Source organism: Eurytemora carolleeae, unplaced genomic scaffold (assembly GCF_000591075.1).
Source record: "Eurytemora carolleeae unplaced genomic scaffold, Eaff_2.0 scaffold281, whole genome shotgun sequence".
Taxonomy (NCBI): Eukaryota; Metazoa; Arthropoda; class Copepoda; order Calanoida; family Temoridae; genus Eurytemora; species Eurytemora carolleeae.
In genome coordinates, this window is record NW_019396255.1 from 98711 (window position 1) to 124491 (window position 25781).

The following is a 25781-nucleotide window of genomic DNA, read 5'->3' on the forward strand; positions in this document are numbered from 1 at the left end:
TTTTGGCAAAAACTTTTAATTCGTCATATTTTGTATACTTTTTCCAGATGTTTTACTGTGTAATTGGATTTTGCAACATACAATGTTAAAAGTTTTAAAATGAATTTATATAAATGTGCCATGTCTTCTTATTTTTCATTTTTGTTTAGTTTTTACATATTTAAATTCAATATTTGTTATTTATTTGCTATCTATGTTAAAGGTTTAATTTTCTTATGAGCTGGCCTTGATAAATTGGGCTTTGAATGTGCAATGCATTTCCATACCTTAAACACTATAAAGCCATTTTCCTGGGGGGGGGGCGCATATATTTAGACCCACGAACCTTTAATATGTTACGTGTTTTGCTTGCTATAGTTTACAAATTGATTTCACAGTTTTTGTATGTATTCTTTCAGGAAGAGTTCACATCAACGATTTCAATCTTTATAATAAAGCTCTCCGCTCATATATATTAATATGTCAGCTATAGTTGGCCAAACGTCTGGGCCGAATGGGCTGAAATTTTATAAGGAAACTCTTGGGTGCCAGGGGAGCATTTTAGTCTAAACAAATTTCGACATTTTTTTCTGCAAAAATAAATTTCACGGGCAACGCCGGGCACATCAGTTAGTCATATATATAATTTGCAAAATTTGAAAATTTGAAAAGATTGAGCAACTATCAAAAGTTGAAATAGAAGATGGCCGCGAAGCGTCCTGATTTAATTAAGTATCCAAGAGGGTTTTTTTATTGAAAGCATTATAATAGATATTTCTCTGCAAAAGTACAATAAGGTAAGAAATAATGAATATAGAAAATATATCAGAGCTGGGAACTTTTAAATGGAATATCCTTAATCCCGATCGGTTAATTATATAGAACATTTTATAGAATTAGTTGAACTAGTTATACATTGTAAAACGACTACATATTCAAAAATCTAGATGGTAATCACACACAATATTATTACTATTACCACTATCTATCACTACAACTATCTATCACTACCACTATCTATCACTACAACTATCTATCACTACCACTACTACTACCACTACCACTATCTATCACTACCACTATCTAACACCACTACCACTATCTACAACCACTACCATTATCTACCACCACTACCACTATCTACCACCACTACCACTATCTACCACCTCTACCACTATCTACCACCACTACCACTATCTACCACCACTACCACTATCTACCACCACCACTATCTATCACCGCCACCACCACTACCACTACCACTACCACTACCACTACCACTACCACTACCACTACCACTACCACTACCACTACCACTACCACTACCACTACCACTACCACTACCACTACCACTACCACTACCACTACCACTACCACTACCACTACCACTACCACTACCACTACCACTACCACTACCACTACCACTACCACTACCACTACCACTACCACTACCACTACCACTACCACTACCACTACCACTACCACTACCACTACCACTACCACTACCACTACCACTACCACTACCACTACCACTACCACTACCACTACCACTACCACTACCACTACCACTACCACTACCACTACCACTACCACTACCACTACCACTACCACTACCACTACCACTACCACTACCACTACCACTACCACTACCACTACCACTACCACTACCACTACCACTACCACTACCACTACCACTACCACTACCACTACCACTACCACTACCACTACCACTACCACTACCACTACCACTACCACTACCACTACCACTACCACTACCACTACCACTACCACTAACACTACCACTACCACTACCACTACCACTACCACTACCACTACCACTACCACTAAAATATTATAGAAATAAACATTTTCTACCTTGGGTCTGTTGGTTCCTGGCCTGATGAGCCTAGCAGTATGTCAACAATGGACTTCGATCTGAAATTAGAATATTAGAAAACTAGAAATTAGATGGATTTGAAAGTACGAATAATGAGTTGAATGTTGTATACAAACTCTGATTTTTGAATCTCCCCATCTCTGCAAACCGATTTCGGAGACCTTTGATATTTCAAACTTTTAACTAGATCAAATCAAATATTCTCAGTTTTAGTATTAAAGGTTTGCACAATCAGGTTGCAAAGATATATAATTAGAAAAATAGATTTGTATCGAGAAAGATGGACCTGAAATTACATAGCATTCAAGGGATTTAAAATCGGGAAAATTAACGATCTGATTTTAGGAATAGGAACTTAGGAAATATTCGTAAAAATTCAAATAAGGAAATAAGGAAAATTAATTCTAAACTTGGAAAATGAATATAGAATTACAAAATGAATAAAAAATTAGAAAAAATTCCATAAATGAGGAAAATTAAAATAGAATTAGATAAATGAATTTGATTATAGGACATAGAGTAATAAAACAAAGAGGTGAAGCTTAGCTCAGATGTACACAACCAACCTCCCTATTGATTAATTAATGGAGTAATCGGTTGTGTACATCACAATATGTTTAAGTACACTGTACACTTGTTTATAAAGTGATTGTATTTCTAAGGGAGATTTTATGGAATTTACCAATTTTTAGATTTTCTTTCTTTATTCATATCCATATTAAGTGTCTATCTAATTATCAATACTAATATTCAAGTGTTCAGTGTTAGATACGTAAACATATCGTGATGTATACAACTGACCACTCTATTAATAAATTAATATGGAGGTCGGTTGTGTACATATGAGCTAAGCTTCACCTCTTCGTTTTATTACTCTATGAATTTGATTATAGAAAATGAGTTAGAATTTTAAAAAAACTAGGAAAATTGATACAAAATTTAGGAAAACTGATACCAAATTTAGGAATATTGACACAAAATTTAAGAAAACTGATACAAAATTTAAGAAAACTGATACAAAATTTAAGCAAATTGATACAAAATTTAAGAAAATTGATACAAAATTCAGATAAATCAGTTAAAAATTCAAGAAATTACCTGGTTCCCTTTCTTCGAAGACTCCAGGGTCTTGGAATGACCTGACTATTATCCATGTGGAGGGAAAAGCTTGACTGATCTGACATGATCTCGGATAAATGTTTTCGTCTTAGTCCGTCGATTTTTATCCTAAATAGGGAGATTTCATTTCTACAATAATAAGACTGTAGACGTATAATTTCTACAATAATAATACTGTAGACGTATAATTTCTATAAAAATAAGACTGTAAACGTATAATTTCTACAATAATAAGACTGTAGACGTATAATTTCTACAATAAAAAGACTGTAGACGTATAATTTCTACAATAATAAAACTGTAGACTTAAAATTTCTACAATAATAAGATTGTAGACGTATAATTTCTACAATAATAAGACTGTAGACGTATAATTTCTACAATAATAAGACTGTAGACTTAAAATTTCTACAATAACAAGATTGTAGACGTATAATTTCTACAATAATAAAACTGTAGACGAATAAGTTCTACAATAATAATACTGTAGACGTATAACTTCTACAATAATAAGACTGTAGACGTATAATTTCTACAATAATAAGACTGTAGACGTATAATTTCTACAATAATAAGATTGTAGACGTATAATTTCTACAATAATAAGACTGTAGGCGTATAATTTCTACAAAAATAATACTGTAGACGTATAATTTCTACAATAATAAGATTGTAGACGTATAATTTCTACAATAATAATACTGCAGACTTATAATTTCAAGTGGTTCTACATTTATACAAATAGATTATCAAGTAAAAAGGTGACAACAGAGAAATGGACTAATTATTCACGATTTACGTCACATATATTATTTAATATCTCAAGTCAAAGAAAATTTGTTTAACCTTAAATCATTTGCAACCGAGTTCTACAAATTAAAATTACAATATTTAGAATTAAATAAATTGAAAATAGGAAAACAGAAAATTAAAGTAGAAAAATGAGTTTAGAATTGTAAAAATAAGTAAATATATTGAAATTTAAATATGTGACTTTGTTCACATTGAGTTGACAGTACAAATGGTGGATCAAGTTGAGAGTACAAATGATGGATCAAGTTGACAGTACAAATGGTGGATAAAGTTGACAGTACAAATGGTGGATCAAGTTGACAGTACAAATGGTGGATCAAGTTTGCAGTACAAATGATGGATCAAGTTGACAGTACAAATGGTGGATCAAGTTTGCAGGACAAATGGTAGATCGAGTTGACAGTACAAATGGTGGACAAAAGTGTGATAAAAATATGGTCGTCTGTGTCGCTCGATAATCAGAAAAAAGTTTAAAGGGTTCCATTATGAATCTGACATGCCACTCTGTTTCAAATATTTGGTTAATTGAAATTGGGTCTAAAGTGACACGATCGTCTTTGTAAATGAAGTTTGATTAAGTATAGAGATACCTTCTAGAAAATTTATAATTTGTAATTTTTTGTCTGCTACGCACAATAGAGATTAAAATTTACAATTTTTTTATTGCACACTGTTGTCCTTACAAAAATGAGAAATTCCCGTCAAACAAAGTACAGTTATTCCACATCACACAACGTTCTGCAGAATAACAAAACGGGTTTGAATAGTTAACATAACTCATAACTTGTCGTAATTATCATGTTTCTTTAGAAATGTACGTCACAAAGGATATTTTAATTTTTTACCAATGAAAAAATTATAGTATTTGTAGATTTTTATTAAATAAAAACTTAAAACAGACCCCTTTTATCTATTATATAAGAACTACATATGTTTAAATTATGGACTTACTTGTTAACCATTTCATTAGGTATTTCATGAACAGCCTGCATTAAAGCCTCTACATCATCAATCTATATATGTTATTTTACAAAGATTGAATGCCTTATAATTTAAATAAATTATCTTATCTGATTATTCTATTGATGGATTACTATCTACTACTGACTAGGCAATGATACAAGTATATGGATTACTATCTACTATGCCTGACTAGGCAATGATACAAGTATATTGATTACTAACTACTACCTGACTAGGCAATGATGTAAGTATATTGATTACTATCTACTACCTGATTAGGCAATGATGCAAGTGTATTGATTACAAACTACTACCTGACTAGTCAAAGATGCAATTATATTGATTACTAACTACTACCTGACTAGGCAATGATGTAAGTATATTGATTACTATCTACTACCTGACTAGGCAATGATACAAGTATATTGATTACTGACTACTAGCTGACTAGGCAATGATGTAAGTATATTGATTAATATCTACTACCTGACTGGGCAATGATGCAAGTATATTGATTACTAGCTACTACCTGACTAGGCAATGATGCAAGTATATTGATTGCTAACTACTACCTGACTAGGCAATGATGTAAGTATATTGATTACTAGCTACTACCTGACTAGGCAATGATGCAAGTATATTGATTACTAACTACTACCTGACTAGGCAATGATGAAAGTATATTGATTACTAGCTACTACCTGACTAGGCAATGATGCAAGTATATTGATTACTAGCTACTAACTGACTAGGCAATGATGCAAGTATATTGATTACTAACTACTAACTGACTTGGCAATGATGCAAGTATATTGATTACTAGCTACTACCTGACTAGGCAATGATGTAAGTATTTGATTACTATCTACTACCTGACTAGGGAATGATGCAAGTATATTGATTACTAGCTACTACCTGACTAGGCAATGATGCATGTATATTGATTACTAACTACTACCTGACTAGGCAATGATGCAAGTATATTGATTACTAGCTACTACCTGACTAGGCAATGATGTAAGTATTTGATTACTGTCAACTACCTGACTAGGCAATGATACAAGTATATTGATTACTAACTACTACCTGACTAGGTAATGATGCAAGTATATTGAATACTAACTACTACCTGACTAGGCAATGATGCAAGTATATTGATTTCTACCTACTACCTGACTAGGCAATGATACAAGTATATTGATTACTATCTACTACCTGACTAGGCAATGATACAAGTATATTGATTACAATCTACTACCTGACTAGGCAATGATACAAGTATATTGATTACTATTTATTACCTGACTAGGCAATGATGCAAGTATATTGATTACTAGCTACTACTTGATTAGGTAATGATGCAAGTATATTTATTACTATCTACTACCTGACTAAGCAATGATACAAGTATATTGATTAATATCTACTGCCTGACTAGGCAATGATGCAAGTATATTGATTACTTGAAACTACCTGACTAGGCAATGATACAAGTATATTGATTACTATAAACGATCTGACTAGGCAATGATGCAAGTATATTGATTACTATCAACTACCTGACTAGGCAATGATGCAAGTATATTGATTACTATCAACTACCTGACTAGGCAATGATACAAGTATATTGATTACTATAAACTACCTGACTAGGCAATGATGCAAGTATATTGATTACTATCAACTACGTGACTAGGCAATGATGCAAGTATATTGATTACTATCAACTACCTGACTAGACAATGATACAAGTATATTGATTACTATCTACTACCTGACTAGGCAATGATAGAAGCATATTGATTACTATCTACTACCTGACTAGGCAATGATACAAGTATATTGATTAATATCTACTACCTGACTAGGCAATGATACAAGTATATTGATAACTATCTACTACCTGACTAGGCAATGATGCAAGTATATTGATTAGTAACTACTACCTGACTAGGCAATGATATAAGTATATTGATTACTAACTACTACCTGACTAGGCAATGATGCAAGTATATTGATTACTAACTACTACCTGACTAGGCAATGCTATAAGTATATTGATTACTATCTACTACCTGACTAGGCAATGATGCAAGTATATTAAATATATCTGCTGAACTCTCAGCCTGTGTTAATCTCTCCTCTGAGATCTGTAGCATTGAAAGGGCAACCTAACGTACAAAAATGTAATATACATATCAGAATCATAAATTAGGGAAAAGAGACCAACGCTTTTGTATTTTTTATTCAACTAGAAGAAAATATCAGAAAGATTAAAAGTTATGATTTTCAAGGCAAAGTTAAAAGCTAAAATTTATGACAAATAGCGAAGTGCAATAAAAGCCTAGTATACTAGATGTATACATCTTAGCTTATCTTAATGTTGTTAATCTTGTAAATGTTAAATGCTGTATATGGGTATCCAATATGGGTACTTTTATATTTGAGGAGACGTGTGCTTGATCTTAAAAAATCTAATTTTGTAATATTCACATTTCCTATCATGATGACGGTCATTTTAAAATTATAAATTATTCTGACCAGACGTCTTTGTTCGGTGGCATATGTTGTGTGCATTATTCCAAAAATCGGGATATTGTGCCACTACTTCTTTAAAGATAAGTTTTACCTTGAACAGAACCAGGGTTCCCTGATGAAAGAGTAAATCCCAAACTCTGACAACGATCTGGAAAGCAAGTTAATGTTTACACTGGAGTTTTAAATTATCAGCTCTGGACTAAATAATGTTTTCGAGCTTTCACCCTTAATAAAAACCAGTGTAAAGTAATCAAGGATAGTTCGATATCATGTAATCTTAAAACCTCATCCACCTAGAGACACAAGATAAAGAATGAGGCCACTTGATTTAAAGGTAGTGTTCAGGGAAAAAAAAGGGTATGGTCTAAATTAAATTAGAAATCGATTGGTAAAACATCTATTTTAATCCAATTAAAAACGCTCGTCGTTTAGAAAGCAGTTGCAAAATCTCAGAGTTGGTATATTTCACTCAAAACACAAATCTGTTTATTGATTTCACATTGATCCTTTATTTTTGCGATAAAAAGAATAAAACATTGAAGAAAACTTTCAATATCACTATCAATATAAAAATCAAAAAAACCTCCGATGAAGATAGTTATAAGAAAGGAATTTAGTCTTAATTCAAATTTTCTAATTAGAGTTGGTTGAAAAGAATTAATTCCTTTGTCAAACCGAATATTTCAAATCCTCAAATTCAGGTTTTCTTATCACTGTAAACTAGACAGAGGGAGAAAAGATCAAATTCATGCGATATTACTGGGGCGACGTTGTGACCTCCTAGCTCCTCTAGCTTTGAACATATATGAGGCAAGAAAATGTTTCACTTATTGATTAGAAATTTAAAACATTTTTGTTCTTCTCAATAGTTGTTTAAAAAGAGGAGTTATGATTGGAAACGTTTAAGATTTCAATATTACACCTGTACTTTACTTTAGTTTGATATATTATGATATATCCATTATCCAATGATATTTTGTTTTTGTCATTTTACAAACAAGATTTAAAGTAACCTGTGGTAGATATTGAGAGATGAGTGACCGGAGAACTAGCTGGTCAGCCTGAAATTAATTCAGAAATATGAAACTTAAATAAATTATTTCTGAAAATATTATTATTACCCCACATCTATAACAGCGTACAGGCCAACTTTACAGACTTATTTTTTTCTTTAAACTGGAATAATCTAAATTTGACTTATATCAACCTTTAGTCAAACTAGCTTGGGAACACAGCGTTGCCCAGATTATTCAAAATCACTCCCGCCGCGCCGTTTACTGCACTTGGTCGATTTTACCAGGAAAATTTTCGCTTTAAAAGTCGTCCCCCTCAACTTAGAATCTAAAAACCAAGTAAAGAACATTTCCGGATTTCCGTGGTTCTGCCAAGTTCCCCAATCAAAATCTGAGGCAAATCGGTCAAGGGGTTCCTGAGCTATGATCGGACAAACAGACAGACAAACAGAGACTACAACATTACCAGGTGTTATCATTGATCAATAAGTTTTGAAACTAGAGGTACTTGTAGAAGTTTCAGCAATGTATTTTTTGTTGAAATTTCACTCTATCTAAACCGGATTATTTTTCAGATCAGATCTTTGTTGTCATGTAAGGAGCGTTTTTCCGAAAGTATATCTGCTTCGTTCGTCACAACAAGAAAATTTCCCGAATAGTCACAAACTTGATTCATCAGAGTATCTTTTAGACCCTTTAAGAGCGATCAAATGAAAAGAGAGATTGAGTATTGAATGTAGGAACAACTTTTGAAGATTTTTCTGTTTCTTTTTCAGAGACTTTGTTTAAAATGTAAAAGCATTGATCAAGGATTCTGGCAAACATACTTCTTGAACCCTTGCTAATATGGTTTTAATTATTTTTAATAAATTCGACATTTTTTGGGATCTTGATGGTCTCTTTCCTGCCCAGACATGTTATATCCTTCAAATATTAATTTTTTTCTTTTTAATCTCATTAAACCATTATTAAACCATCATTAAACCATCATTAAAGTTCATAAAACCGTTTTACATAGATTGGATGAATAGTAGGATGAAGTATCTAACCTGAGCCTCCCCAAAGGTTAGATAAATAGTAGGATAAAGGATCTATCTAACCTGAACCCCCCAAAGATTGGATGAATAGAAGGATAAAGGAACTAACCTGAGCCCCCCAAAGATTGGATGAATAGTAGGATGAAGGAAGAAGGTTTTCAATAATAGCAGTCATCATCCAGAAGGAGTCTTCCTCAGGAATGAAGAGGAGAAGGCAAGATGCAATCATCCCCATCCCCTGAAAATACATAAACTAGAGTGTCGAAATTGTATGTTTGTATGTTCCATAATATAGCAGGCTAAACTGTAAAATTGAGAGCGATGTGGTTTAAATAAAGAATGTTACATTTACCCCCCCCCCCCTTCTCTAGGTAACAGAGGGTTGTATCTGCAGTGGTTTAAAATACCAAGGGTAACGTCGGGTTTTTCTACTAGTATCAGTGTGTCTCTTAATACTTGACCGTTATAGTGAGACGACTTGAAAGGAGTCTTATATCTTTGAAATTATTTCTTTTATCCATTCTTCAACCTACGTTATTAAATGTGCAGTTCGTAAACCAATAATTAATAAATTCCAAAATGTGGTCTGCCTTTTTTTGGCTGTCACTATAAACGGAGATTTAGAATTTCTTTAAGATTTGAATTTATTAAAGAACCCAAAATTTTCTAAATCTGAACAAGATGGCTTATATTTTAGAGTATGAACAATTTTCCTTATAATTCTCGAGCATTCTTAACTTTTATTTAAACTCGAGTTATTGCTGCTACAATTTCTTAAATAATATTGAAAGCACAAAAAAGGCAGACCACATTTTGGAAAAGATATGACTAGGTTGTATTTTGATTATTAAATCTAGAATTATAGATCTAATATTAGGTTTACGAATAAATGCCGCAATTGATCTCAAAGTTCAAAGAAGACCTTTAAGTCATCTTTCGTGGGCACCCTACCCTATATGTATTTTATCCATTATTATTAACATTATTAATCATTACTTAGCGTTTAAATAAAATGTAAAGTTGGCTTGGGTTTAAGGGCTTAATTTGCCAGGAGTTGTGAATCCAGAGCTGACAACTTTAGATTAGATAGATATATATTTATGATTAAAGTACATAATTTTACATAGATATATTCTTTAAACTAACACTTTAATGACGGGATTTCCCAAGCCAACATTGGCTGTCTTTAATGGCAAATCCGGATGTAAATGTATGATATAATTTTTAAATCATACAATTGGAGGTGTTTCGTCCAATAAGTAGGGGCCAGGGGCGGACATAAGGATTCTGTAGGGGGGGGTAAATATTTTTAAATTTTTTTACCCCCCCCTAGAAAAATATCATGATGTATATCAAATTATTGGTGTTAATCGAAGTTGATTTGCATTTTCCACTCATTTCTGGGATTTACAAACTCAATCTAATAAAGGCTTCATTACATACCTTTCAGCTTTCACCTTGTTTTATATCCTTCATTATAGTCATTTATTTTACATTAACTACAAAGATCTGTAAAAAAAACTGAATTTATTTAATTTTAACTAAACTTTTTAGCAAACATTGACAAAAAAGGCAGTAATATAAAAAATGATAGTTTTACTCTAAGAGGAAAAAGATGTTACTTTTTTAAATCTTTAGAAAAGCTACTCAACAAAACTTTGAAAAAATATGGTCATTACTCATTGTTAAATTTTCTTGTCGTCAATGTAGTATGTTAAGATCTTAATGAAATCTAATGTGGAAATGACATTATTAATAAGTAAAAATGTTTTTTTATTGTCCATACCATTTTTTTTCTATTAAAAAAAACATCTAATTTTAATGACATTGACTATTACTTTAGAATTTAGAATCAAACATATAATGTGCATCACCTTTACCAAATGAAAGAAACTACGAAATAAATTTACAGAATACTAATTCTGTTTTTTTAAACAGAAATATTCTCATTGGAGAAAACAATTAAAGGATATCCAAGTAGAGAGAAAAAGAGTGGATTAAGGACTAAAATGAAAAGTTTTCACAGTGAATATTCGGATCAAGAAGTCAGGATCAAAGTTTATCCATTCTAAAGTTTTCAGCTCTGGAGAAATATAACAAGCCTTATTTAATCTGGAGATTAAGAAGATTTCAGAATATTAAGAGATTTAGTCTGGAGATTAAGAAGAGATTAAGGAGATCAAGCATTGATCTCGATATCCACAATTCTAAAGATTTCAGTTCAGTTCAATTCGAATCGGATCCAAAAGGTGTTAAAAAAGCAGATTTTGGTGTTAACTTACACAATCTTATTTTTGCCACAGTAAATATCTATTATCTGGTTAGAAAATACTTCAAAGAAAATCTGAGGTCTCCTTGAAGTTTAAATTGTATAATTTTGGACAAGAAACTTATATTACTTAAAAGGCAAGGTTCGACTAAGAAGTTAGTTCAGCCTCCCTTTTTCCTGGAATAAGCAGAAGCACCAACTAGGGTTTCCACCGGAATTCCGGGTTACGGTTTACGTACGGAAATTATCTGGAATTTTTTTCCATTTCCATTATGGAGAATGTTCTGTAAATACGTAATTGTGGATCACTTCCGGAACAATTATTTTATCCGGAAACCGGAACCTTGTTCGTAATTCCGGAATGTTCCAGAAAATGTAACTTTTTCCGGTATAAAAATCTAAATTTTTCTGTAATTCCCGAACAGGGCTCCGAAAATTTCGGGTTTCCATTTCATCCGGAATTATCTGGAATTCCATTTTACGGAAAAATTTCCCGGATCATTCCATTTCCAAAATGGATTTTTTTCCCGGAAAAATGAAAACCGTAAGTGTTAAAAAATTAATCCGTCATAAGCCGTCTTCCCCTTATAAGATTTTAAGATTTTCTAATCTGTGAAAAATATTTTCACAGATTAGAAAATCTAAAATAACACAATATAATGATTATATTTGGATATCCAGTGCTAACCTGACAATATCCAATATCTGGATATATCCAGTGCTAACGTAAAAATATTCAATATCTGGATATCCAGTGCTAACATGACAATATCCAATATCTGGATATATCCAGTGCTAACCTGACAATATCCAATATCTGGATATATCCAGTGCTAACCTGACAATATCAAATATCTGGATATCCAGCGCTAACCTGATAAATCCAATATCTGGATATATCCAGTGCTAACCAGACAATATCCAATATCTGGATATATCCAGTGCTAACCTGACAATATCAAATATCTGGATATCCAGCGCTAACCTGATAATATCCAATATCTGGATATATCCAGTGCTAACGTAAAAATATTCAATATCTGGATATCCAGTGCCAACATGACAATATCCAATATCTGGATATATCCAGTGCTAACGTAAAAATATTCAATATCTGGATATCCAGTGCCAACATGACAATATCCAATATCTGGATATATCCAGTGCTAACCTGAAATTGTCTAATATCTGGATATATCCAGTGCTAACCAGACAATATCTAATATGTGTATATCCAGTGCTAACCTGACCATATCCAATATCTGGATATATCCAGTGCTAACCTAACCATATGCAATATCTGGATATATCCAGTGCTAACCAGACAATATCAAATATTTGGATATCCAGTGCTACCTGATAATATCCAATATCGGGATATATCCAGTGCTAACCTGAAATTGTCTAATATCTGGATATATCCAGTGCTAACCTGACAATATCCGATATCTGGATATATCCAGTGCTAACCAGACAATATCTAATATCTGGATATATACAGTGCTAACCTGACCATATCCAATATCTGGATATATCCAGTGCTAACCTGAAATTGTCTAATATCTGGATATATCCAGTGCTAACCTGAAATTGTCTAATATCTGGATATATCCAGTGCTAACCAGACAATATCTAATATCTGGATATATACAGTGCTAACCTGACCATATCCAATATCTGGATATACCTAATGCTAATCTGACAATTTCCAATATCTGGATATATCTGGTGCTAAACGTACAATATCCAATATCTGTATATATCTAGCGCTAACCTGACAATATCCAATATCAGGAAATATCCAGGATACAGAACGTAGAACTCTCCTAAAATGGTTTTTAGATTGAAAATTATTACATTTTTTTTGTTGCGTAGGTTTGTTTGTTTGTACTACATGAGCTCGATTTTTATTCTTTTGGGCATTGTCAAAATCTATTTAACATTGCCGATCAATAGACACCAATAAGAGGTAAATTTAGCATTCAAATTACGAGGAGTTGAATTGGTCTGGATATAACACGGTGGTAGGCGATTATACAAATATAATGAAGACGACTTTCGATTTAAATCAAGCTTTTTAACAGCATAATACACAAAAAACATGGGAAGTAAGAGAAGCTGTCAATTAAAAAAGGCTTCTCTCTATTTACTTGTAAACTTGTTATTCGAAAAAGCTTTTTAACATTTAAAACTTTATTTAAAAAAGTCGTCTTCATTCTTTGAGAAAATCGGCTACCACTGTATGAAAAGAAAGAAAAACATATTTCTGATATTTATAAATCTTAAATTATCAGAAAGCAAATATAAAAAAATATAGTTAACATTTTAATACTAAATACTTTTCTTCTTGTTACTTCTTTACTATTTTTGTTCAAAATGTCCCCAATTTCTACCAGATCATTTTGCAGCACTTACTCCAGTACCACCAGCTAAACCATTTAATTCGATTAGTTCATGACCCATAGTTTTTATTAAGATTAAATTTAGACATCTCCAACCCCACACAACCTTGAACTGATGATAATATTTTTATCAAAATATATTTATTCTCAACTGACAGTAATTTTTCGAAGTTTGGTTGAGACTGCTTTACACCCTGATGAAATCCAAGAACATAGTCGAAAATAAAGATAAGAAATTTACAAACTGATCAATTATTGTAACACAGCCCTCTAGGTGATGTCGATCAATCTGAAATATTATAAAGTTTACGTAGAAAATGTCCAAAAAGATAAAAATCAAACCATGATGATATCTGAAATTCCTTGAATGCGTTTAAATTCTCATCTAATAAGCATTAACTTAACATCTGTGGTTTTTTTTGCAAAAAAGGATAGCCAGGCCCAGATGTTCCAAACTTTCATAATTTTTGAACTCGGATTAACAAAATGACAAAATATGCATCTTTTTCTGTTTCATACTTACTTTTACACTTACAATTATAATTAAAATGACAAAATTTAGCGCTCATAAAACAAAATTAACACACCCTATTTTATAATAGAAAAATGTCACCTTAATCTTGGTATCCCTACAGACTCTTTGGTTGAAAAGCATATATTGGTCGGCATTGTCCTTAAATGTTAAAAGTTACAAAAAATGCGAAAAAAGATTTATGAACTTTGAATATTTTTTAAAGGTTAACACGTAAAATGTAACACAAAACAATGCTTTCTATTGGTTTTATCAAACAGTTAATGTTGTTTCTGCCTCAAACTCTAACTTTTTACAGTTAATTTCAGTTAAATAATTGTTTCAGGAAGAAAATGTTCAACACTTTTCTCTCTACGACATCTTGCTTTATCATTAAAAATAAAAATAATAATAAAAATAAAATCTATTTTATGATGCATAGATAGATGCATCTAACATTAACGTTTTCTTCTGGCAAGTTGCATGACTTATGATTACAAAATAAAATAAAAATATTTCCTAATTACTTTAAAAAAACACGCCAATATTTTGTAATGCTGCATTAAGAGAATGACTTTGATTACGTTTTTTAATTGTTTAATTTTATGTTAGTAGTCATAGAACACTAATCCCAAAACATTTAATTGTTTTTAATTAAGCATTAATTAGTTTAAAGTTTTAAACTGCATCAAAATTTACAAATATTTGAGACATTTGATAAATAATGACCCAGAGATGGTTTATTTTAGATTTATTTTTGTAAATCCGCCCAAAAAATTGGAAGCAAGCGCAGTATTTATTGGTATTGTTTGAAAAGGCGCGCGGTTAAAGGGAGTGTTCGCGAAAAATGAAAGGGTGTATAGGTTGACGTTGAATTGAATTCAAATATCGATCGCTACTAATTTAACTTATATCTGCAACAAATAGAAGTAAAATTAGGATCGATCAATATCGAATTTAATTCGATATCAGCCTATACCCCCTTTTATTTTTTGCGAACTTTCCCTTTAAAGCCAAAACTTTTTATAGAAAAGGGGGCAGGAAGCACCATAGACACCTGAGAAGATCTTTTTCAACTTGTCGATTGCACTGACTGGACTCCTCGTTACAAGAACTCACAATATCTCTGCAAAAATATCATCTTATTAAAGGGTTAAAGATGTAGTTTAAAGTGACCATCCATGTATGGAGTTTAGACTTATCCGATATGTTTATAACAAACTAAATTTTTTTCAATCTAATGGTATAAACCTTTGTTATTTCAAACTTACATTATTTATAGTCTAAAATATCTAAGGTCTATATTTATAGTCTAAAATATCTAGGGTCTATATTTATAGTCTAAAATATCTAAGGTCTATATTTATAGTCTAAAATATCTAAGGTCTATATTTATAGTCTAAAATATCTAAGGTATTTATAGTCTAAAATATCTAAGGTCTATATTTATAGTCTAAAATATCTAAGGTCTATATTTATAGTCTAAATTAAGGTCTATATTTATTGTCTAAAATATCTAAGGTCTGTAACGAAATTGGATTGCAAACATTTACGGAAAAGAAAATCAGAGTTTGTGACAAAGACTCAATTCCTTTATCGAAAGTGTTGAATTTTGTTTATTTTCTTTAATGTTAAAGGGAGTGTTCACGAAAAATGAAAGGGGGTATAGGCTTAATGCGATAAAAAAGCGCTTTTGATCGCCAGTAATCTTACTTCTATCTGTTGCGTCTATAAGGAGAAAATTGATAAAGACGTCTCATATACCGAAGAGCGTTGCGCCCATACAAATTGAGGAAGTTGGAACATACGACTTAGACCGTAACAAAATCAAATTAATATCAAACAAATCATTCAGATATTACTACCTATAGTCATCGATTATCTTTTGCCACATTTGTATATATTTAATATTTTATACTAGTTTTGATTTTGTTTTTTTAAATAATATTTAGCTTACAACTTGTTTTCGAACATTCCTGGAAAATATGAAAATGTCGTCTTCATTACCAAAATTCCTCGAAACAGGAATAAAGTTTTTATAAGTAACTCTCAGATCATAACAATTAAAACATATTATGAAAAATCAACTATATATAAATGTGGCAAAAGATAATCGATGACTATAGGTTGTAATATCTGAATGATTTGTTTGAAATTAAATTGATTTTTTTTACGGTCTAAGTCGTATGTTGAAATTTTCTCAATTTGTATGGACGCCATGTTATTCGGTATGAGACGTCTTTAACAATTTTCTCCTTATAGACGCAACAGATAGAAGTAAGATTAGTGGCGATCAAAAGCGCTTTTTTATCGCAATTAGCCTATACCCCCTTTCATTTTTCGCGAACACTCCCTTTGATAAGGATTTCTTATTTATCCTTGATCAGAAAAATGTTTGAAGGGTACAGTTCTGAATGAGACATAAATCTCAATAAAAAGTAGAGTTCTTTAAATAAGTTTCTTTAAATAAAGTTGAAAATTCACGAAATCTTCTTTTTAAATCCGGGAACTTTTTTGTTCGCTTTTGTTTTACAATATATATACACAAAGAGAAAATGTTCACAATTGAAATAGAAAATTGCCGCGAAGCGCCCTAAAAGCCCATTATAATCATATTTCAAAATGCAGATTTTATACCTCTATACATGAATTGAGTTTTACTATGACATTAAAAATATAACTATTTATTAAGATAAACGATCAAAAATCAAGAAATTTAAAAGAACTGCTGTAAACTCTTATTTTCAAATCTCTTTATCTTTGAAACCTGATATCCTAGACCTATAATATTTTAAACTATAAATTCTGTTTAGGACAAAAAAATCTACGTTTAAAAATTTGTAACAAAATGGAAATCATATATGTACAATCTCCCATAATTTACCTTGAAACAAATAAATCTTTTTTGGTTTAGTCTAAATTCAAGGTAATTCTAAATTCAAGTCTAGTTCTAATTCTAGTCTAAATTCAAGGTAAAACTAAAAATTAATAGATCTCACTAAAATAATTTCGTGGAAAATTAATACAGAAATCTCAAGTGCAGAAATAAACTTTAAAATTGTTGCAAATAATTTAAGGAATGGAAAGTCTTACAAAAATCAAAAAAAAACCCCAGGAAAATACTGAATATTTAATAGCTTTTAAAAACAAAAGAAAATATTTTGAAAAATAAATGTAGGTTTCTTCATCTTTGTATTATACTACAATAACAAGCTGTAATACGACGCCATGTTTGTTATTGTAATATTGTAATATAGAGCAGATTGAATATAGAGCAAATTACGTATAGAACAAATGACGAAACGAGCAAATGACTTGATAGAGCAAATGGAACTAGAGCAAATGACCATAGAGCAAATGGAAATAGAGCAGATGTCGTAGCGCCGTAATACGACGCCATGTTGGTTATTAAACAATCAATCTACAGGGCTACCCATAAATAATGAGATTTTAAAGACGATCTAAAACTCCTAAAATATGACGATCCCAAGGTTAAATTTCATCTTCTGCCTTGAAAGGTAGTCCTTTAATACAGGGTGTCCCACAAACCATGACATTCAATGCATTTATTTTTAGTTAAACAAATCTTTTGCTTAATTATATTTTACTTTGAAATCAATTTCAATATAACATGACTCTCATATAATATTTGTATTGGTATTTGGTATCAAACAACTTGACAAATAATGGAAAAAGGCATTCTAAACTATTCACCAACTGTCATGTTTCGTGGGACACCCTGTAGCTTATTTAATGATTTGGCATAGAAACACAAAAGTTTACATTTGCAGGGATCGTGAATAAAAGAAAACAGACAGAATTAATTCCGCACAATTGTCTCTGAAGTCTCATCCTTTGTGGGTAACCCTGTATTTACAAATAAAAATATTAGCAATTATAGCAAATTATTTATTTCATGCATATTGTAGGCGCCAATAATCCCAGAAGAAGAGATGATTCATTTCGTACAGATAGAACACTTTATGTCGTCTTTTCAAGATTTAGGGGTTCTTCGTTCACAATAACCCTGACGTAGAAACCCAAAGGAGTTATATCAGACTTTCTCGCTGTCTTTTAATTCAACGCGGCATGCCAGTAACTCCTTTGGGATTCTGACTCAGGTATATTATGAACGAAAACCCCCTAAATCTTAAAAAGACGACATCTAGTGTCCTATCTGTATTGTTGTTAATCTATGCATTTGGTGAACTATCCCGTTCAGCTGTCTATAGTCTGTATGTATACTGTACAATTACAACTTGCTCTAGCTTCCTTAAAGTCCAAATCTTCAGCTGAACCGGAGTTTACGTTGAGGAAAGCTGTTCAAATTGCAAGTACAGATTCACAGTGTAGAAATATATAAATAGAGAGGAATTTATTCAACTACAAAATACCAAGGGTGAGCCTAATTTCCTATCTATATTTCATCTGTGTAAAATCGTATGCTATAGAACTTTATTAATAATTTAATCAAACAGAATTCATTAATAATTTACTTTAAAGAATTGAACTAAAATTTGTTTTCAAGGGTTGAATTTTAAGTATTTGAGTCTGGGTAAAGAACTTGAGGAAGATAAAAGAATTATAAGTCTACGTTCTTAAAGGGACTGTTTGCGTTATTTTATGTGACCCGTCATGCAAAGATGGCAATCCCCGATTTACAACCGTACCCTTGAAACCTTTATCTGATCAATAATGTTGAAGATATTGTGAAAACCCCACAATTATTTTAAATAATCAGTTTTTAAGGCTATAAACGTTTATATCTGTAATAAATACTTGATAAAACAAAGTTTATAAGTGTACCGTTGTAAATCGGGCATTGTCATTTTTGCATGGAGGGTCACTTTTAAACAATTACGCTTACAGTCCCTAGAAGTATTCTAGCTTAGATAGAAAGAATAGAGAGAAAAGAAAGATCAGAACCTGTAGCTAATACCAGCAGATTCTCGTTTCCTGTGAACCTGGAGAAGAAGGGGCCAAATAGATCTTCTCAAGGAGTGCGGGATACCAGTTCTAACTAGTTCATCAAACCTACCATTCCTAAATATACCAGTTCTAACTAGTTCATCAAACCTACCATTCCTAAATATACCATTTCTAACTAGTTCATGAAACCTACCATTTCTAAATATACCAGTTCTAACTAGTTCATCAAACCTACCATTTCTAACTAGTTCATTAAACCTACCATTTCTAAATATACCAGTTCTAACTAGTTCATTAAACCTACCATTTCTAAATATACCAGTTCTAACTAGTTCATCAAACCTACCATTCCTAAATATACCAGTCATAACTAGTTCATTAAACCTACCGAGGCCCCAAAACCATTTTTAAAATCCGTTAAAATTATTTTTCTAACTGCCAGTGAATATATTAATGGTACAGGATTACTAACAAAGGCTGAGAGTTCAAATACAACTAGAAACCACTGTAAATTAACATTTTTTTATTCAATTAGTTTCAGGTTGTCATTAAAGTCTCATTCTTTGTGTTAAACCCTGTATATTAAACAACTTGGTTTACCTGAGCAAGGTTTGTTTGTTCTGTCCCAATTCCAACTCTACTGACCACTGTAGTTTTCTTCTGAAACATATAATGTACATGTAGAAAGTAGTAATCAATGTTTGTTTATATTTACGATCATAACTCAAGAAAATACAATTTGTTTAAAATTATGGTTTTGAAACTTTGTATATTTGTCGTCTTCTTTATTTCTTTAATCTTGAAAAATTGCTTAATTTTTTGCCACTTTAAGAATTTTACAAATTATAAAATCCTTCGCAAAATAATATCATTAAAATTGAGAATAAAGACGACAATTAATCCTGTGTCCTCTGTACTATACCTAGGGGACTCTAGGAAGGGTATAGAGAGTAGTTTGCTTGAACTGTATTCAGGTCCATCCTCCTCTTCTACTCGGAATCCAAACTCATCATATCTAGACCATCAATCAATTTAAAGGGACTGTAAGCGTAATTTCAAGTCTCCATGTCCGTTTCACAAATCGGGCATTGAGACCCTTATCTGAACAATAATATGGAAGTTATTTTTCTAGATTTAAAAGTATTCTATTCCGATATTTTCTAAATGTTTCCTCCACTAAAAATAAAGGAATTGAGTCTTTGCCACAAACTCCTATTTTATAATCCCTATATCTGTGCAACCTGAACTATGAATTCTGGGTAATATTAAAGGTACACAGCATTAGGTTGAAAAGATATAGGGATATCAAGTTTAAATTCATAGCAAGTGTTTAGCTTCTTGTGTGTTAGATTCAATTTTTATCAATCATACACATTCTCCACTGAGAGAAGAAAACAAGATGGTTTCAATAAATAATACGAACACATAAAGGGGAATTAAATCTTTGCCATGAATTCCTATTTCTATATCTTTCTTTCGAAGACCTTATAAATTTTGAACTATGATTTCTGTTAGATCAAATAAATAATAATAATAATATCAAAGGTTTACACCATCAGATTGCAAAGATATAGATGTTTGAAAATTTTAAAATTGTGACAAAGACTCAATTTCTTTGCATTTCTTTTTTTGGTAGTTAAATCCAAACTAGAGGAGCTACGAGGTCACACAGTCGCTATGATAATTTCGCGTTTATTTACAACACACTTCAAAATTGGAACACTAGAATGTAAGTAGGTAATTATAGGATTGATAGAATTTATATATATAGCTCGGCCGGACGCAGTTTAGAGTTTTCACATTTTATTTATTTCACAGAAATTTTATTTTTAACCAAGAAAAGAAAATGAAAAATATATATTTAATTTATTTTTGAGCTGAGAAAAATAAATTGAATTATAGCTAGTCAAACGAGTTTAAAGAGTATGTATTCATCCTAGAAATAGATTTTTTTTCAGGTTCATTTTTTATAATGGTTTCTTGTACATATTAGGCTTTTAGGGCGCTTCGTGTCCATCTTCTATTTCAACTTTTAATTGTGGCTTTATGTGTGAGCATCTTCGGCATCTTCTCTTTGTACACTATAAACCAAAAACAAACAAAAGTTTGCGGATTTCATAATATTTTTTCGCGCATTTTCAAAATTTTACAAAAATAAAAAAAAACTTTTAAACACAAAGTTTTAAAATTTTGATCATTCATAAACCTTCCCATGGGGTCACGTAGGCTCTCACACAAAATTTGGGTCCGATCAGTTTAGCCGTTTTGACGTTTATTGGATACACACAAACAGACACCCAAGTTAAATTTATATATACTAGCCTTAGAGGGCGCTTCGCGCCCATCTTCTAAATTAATTGTGAACATGTTCTCTTTCTGTACATCGTAAAACAAAACAAAAATAATTCGCGGATTTTCACAAAAAATTTCGTGGATTTTCAAAATTTTAAAAAATTTAATAAAGATCGAATTTTGATGGAGACAAATATTTGAAATTTTGATCATTCATAAACCTTCCCTGGGGTCCCTAAATGTCCCACAAAAAATTTGGGCCCGATCGGTTCAGCCGTTTTGACGTTTATTGGATACAAACAGACAGACAAACAAACAAACAAACAGACAGACAAGCCAAATTTATATATAGACTAGCCTTAGAGGGCGCTTCGCGCCCATCTTCTTAATTAGTTGTGAACATGTTCTCTTTGTGTACATCGTAAAACAAAACAAAAATAATTCGCGGATTTTCACAAAAAATTTCGTGGATTTTCAAAATTTTAAAAAATTTAATAAAGATCGAATTTTGATGGAGACAAATATTTGAAATTTTGATCATTCATAAACCTTCCCTGGGGTCCCTAAATGTCCCACAAAAAATTTGGGCCCGATCGGTTCAGCCGTTTTGACGTTTATTGGATACAAACAAACAGACAAACAAACAAACAAACAGACAGACAAGCCAAATTTATATATAGATATACTTGTGAAGGTCTTAAATAGAATTATTTATCTGAAAACTTTTTTGTTAATTTTTAAAGTCGGTTTTAATCGTCTGACCTCACTAAATACATGTTAAAAGTTTATTTACCCTGTGTTAACTGAGCCGAGATCTAGTATTTTTAAAATAAAAACCGGTGTTCATTAGAGTCAAGTCTTTTTCTTACGCCCAGGCCCGTAGCCAGGATTTGACCAGGGGGGGTGCAACCTGATGCGCTGCAGGCGAAACAAATTTTTGGGGGGTTTTTAATGATTTTTTTAAACAATGTTTGGTTTGGTTTTACAGTGGTATATGGTTGTTTTTATTACATTGTAAATGCACACTATAAAGGCTAACCTTTTTAACAAGTGTATTTGAGCTTTTAAGGGAGTACTGCTTAACTAACAGAGTCAAGTAATCATTTATTACTTTGACTTTGCAATATGAAAATGATATGATCTTATTTCTTATTCATTTAAAAAAAAGCTTTTCAAGGGTCAAGAGGGAAACCCCTCACCACGGAAATGACTCAAAAAAACAGACCCATAAAACGACCAAATAACGGAATATCCCTGAAGGGTTTGACCATAACGGGATATCCCTGAAGGGTTTGACAATATAACGGGATATCCCTGATGGGTGTGACCATATAACGGGATATCCCTGAAGGGTATACTATATAACGGTATATCCCTGAAGGGTTTGACAATATAACGGGATATCCCTGAAGGGTATGACCATATAACGGGATATCGATGCGGAATTAAATTAATCAGTAGATCTGCATAACCTGGAGATCAAAGCTTGATCCAGAGATTCAAAACTCAACAGTTCTGACTTGAGATTGTATATAATCGGTTTCTAATTAGATTCTAGTTTTAAAATTTCAGCTCAGGAATAGCAATCTCAACCAGGAAATCCAAAATTTAAAAAAAGAAAGTAGATATATGGCATGGCACAAGGCGACAAGAGAAAAATGTTAACTTTATTGAGGGAAAACATCAGGGTTCAGATAGGGATAAACTCACAACTTACCTAACACATCTAGAAGTCTGGGGGGGGGGGGGTATGAGAAATAATACCCCCTTTTAAGGAGCTGCTGCAAGTACAATCCAAGTACAATCGTACAGTAAAATAATTATTTATGTTTTCAAACTTGTAAATAATCCCTTTTAATAGTAAATTAATTGTACTTGAAAAGTAAATATGATTTACCTAAACTCTGGTTGGGCATTAGGGTCCTTCTTCTCCTTCTTCTCATCCCCCCTCATCTCCCCCTTCATCGGGATCATACTGGAGAGCAGAGCGGAGAAGGGATCTCCTGGAGGAGGAATCCGTAGATTTAGCCCCTCATCTCCCTCATCCTCATCCTCAAGATGTTTTATTAGGGCATTCATCCCAGATCCTCCTATTCACAGACAAAATATTAGAATTCATCCCAGATCCTCCTATTCATAGACAAAATATTAGAATTCATCCCAGTTCCTCCTCTTCATAGACAAAATATTAGAATTCATCCCAGATCCTCCTATTCATAGACAAAATATTAGAATTCATCCCAGATCCTCCTATTCATAGACAAAATATTAGAATTCATCCCAGATCCTCCTATTCATAGACAACATATTATGTAGAATCATCCCAGATCCTCCTATTCATAGACAAAATATTAGAATTCATCCCGGATCTGCAAAACAATTCCAAACAATTGTTTAAACAGCAAATATACCTGTATATTCTGAAGAGTTCATTATCTAGAAGATTATGTTTTCTGAAATATATGTAGATTATGCAGTTTAAACAAGTTTTTAAAAATAAAGACCTTTAAAAACGTTTCTTGACTTTGAAATCAAACAACCAAATAGTTTTTTAACATTCTTGTTTTAACCATAGATTAATTAACAACGACAGATAGGATGCCAAATATCGTCTTTTCAAGATTTAGGTGTTTTAGTTCTCAATAACCCTGAAGCAGTGCATGCTCTCTCTCTGCCTGCGCGGAACTTCTTTGGGCTTCTGCCTTATGGACGGTTATTGTGAATGAAAAACCCCTAAATCAGTTCTACATTCTCAGTTCACCTTACATTGCCGGTCACTCACTAAAAAATTCAAATTTGTTAATACTTATAACGCCATACTTTCCACTAAATGCTTAAACAACTAAACATATATTTCAATATTATGTTAAATGTAATACCAAGTGCACAGATGTTAAAATATGTGTGTGTAATGTATAGGACCCAGCTGTTCTAAATATATTCTGTCTGCTGGTGGTGGATAGAGAACAGCTTTCTTATCGATCCTCTCTAACCAACAGAGGGAGCCCTAGTAAAGACGAGAATATTCAATGCATAAACTAAGGAGAAGAATAAAAGTATTTGAAAATTTCAGGGAATTTTGTTAGGTTTAGACATAATTTAATTTGCTGGTTTTATTTATTATTCATTATCCCCAGCCTAGGCCGACCCCAAATGATAATACCGCAACGATACGCTTTAAAAAGTATTTTATAACTTCAGGTATTCTTTTGTTTTATTCAGTGACTGATAACCAGAAAACTGCAGAATAGGAAGACGACATTAAAGAAATAATTAATTGTATTTGATGTGGTTAAAACACATTAGTTATAAGAAACTTATTAAATCACTTACTAAGTGAATTGTGCCTTTTTACATCGCACAATTTTAAAGTCATAAATTGAGTCGAAAAGACTTCTTCCTATTTCTATTTTCAGTTTATCATTGAACTAGATTAATTTGCTGGTTTTAAACTCAGACAAGAAGATTTTCTCTCTCATCTACGTACAAACGCAAGGATACACAATAAAATATATTTGAAAACTTTCTCTAAGGTTTAAATGATTTAATTTGTTGGTTTTAAACTCAGACATGAACAGGAACATTATTATTCCTAAAGTTATATATACTGGGATTATAGAAAGTGAATTTTTTGTTTTAATGTAATTAAAAATTTCATTGAAAATTGTAAGGAAACGAAGACATGTTTTAAAGCAGCACTTATACATACAAAATAAACTATTAAGATGTTTAATAAGTTTTTCGCATGTGACGCCCCCCCCTTTAATCATTCTCCCCCCCCCCTCAGGAAAAATCTAGCAACGGGCCTACTCCAGCCAAAACTGAAAATTAAAAATTAAAAACGCTAAATATCCATCATATACATACATATAATAAATATGTAGTGAACCCTATATTTATGAACCTGAACACACCTAGATATATATTACGTTGTACATTGTCTGTAAACCCAACTACGCTTGTGAATAACTCAGGTAAAACTTGTAATTACGTTCATTAGCTTAACTTGTATCATAGAA

At 31.9% G+C, this 25781-nt stretch overlaps 1 protein-coding gene across 1 annotated transcript in view; it reads right to left on the reverse strand.

Annotated features, from left to right (window-relative positions):
* The window catches only part of LOC111699474 (small G protein signaling modulator 3 homolog), a 42951-nt gene extending 18734 nt beyond the window's left edge, over positions 1-24217 (reverse strand). Inside the window, exons 1-16 of the mRNA XM_023470168.1 lie at positions 24174-24217; positions 23660-23852; positions 20393-20485; positions 20071-20130; positions 19468-19584; positions 15599-15667; positions 14644-14703; positions 13403-13454; positions 9469-9597; positions 8323-8370; positions 7510-7602; positions 7401-7457; positions 6847-6942; positions 4760-4821; positions 2975-3103; positions 1855-1914 (exon numbers count right to left, since the gene is read on the reverse strand). Of these exons, the coding sequence (XP_023325936.1) occupies positions 1855-1914; positions 2975-3103; positions 4760-4821; positions 6847-6942; positions 7401-7457; positions 7510-7602; positions 8323-8370; positions 9469-9597; positions 13403-13454; positions 14644-14703; positions 15599-15667; positions 19468-19584; positions 20071-20130; positions 20393-20485; positions 23660-23852; positions 24174-24195 (1340 nt within the window). The 5' untranslated portion in view covers positions 24196-24217. The remainder of the gene's footprint in view (positions 1-1854; positions 1915-2974; positions 3104-4759; positions 4822-6846; positions 6943-7400; positions 7458-7509; positions 7603-8322; positions 8371-9468; positions 9598-13402; positions 13455-14643; positions 14704-15598; positions 15668-19467; positions 19585-20070; positions 20131-20392; positions 20486-23659; positions 23853-24173) is intronic.
* Positions 24218-25781: the final 1564 nt, after the last annotated feature.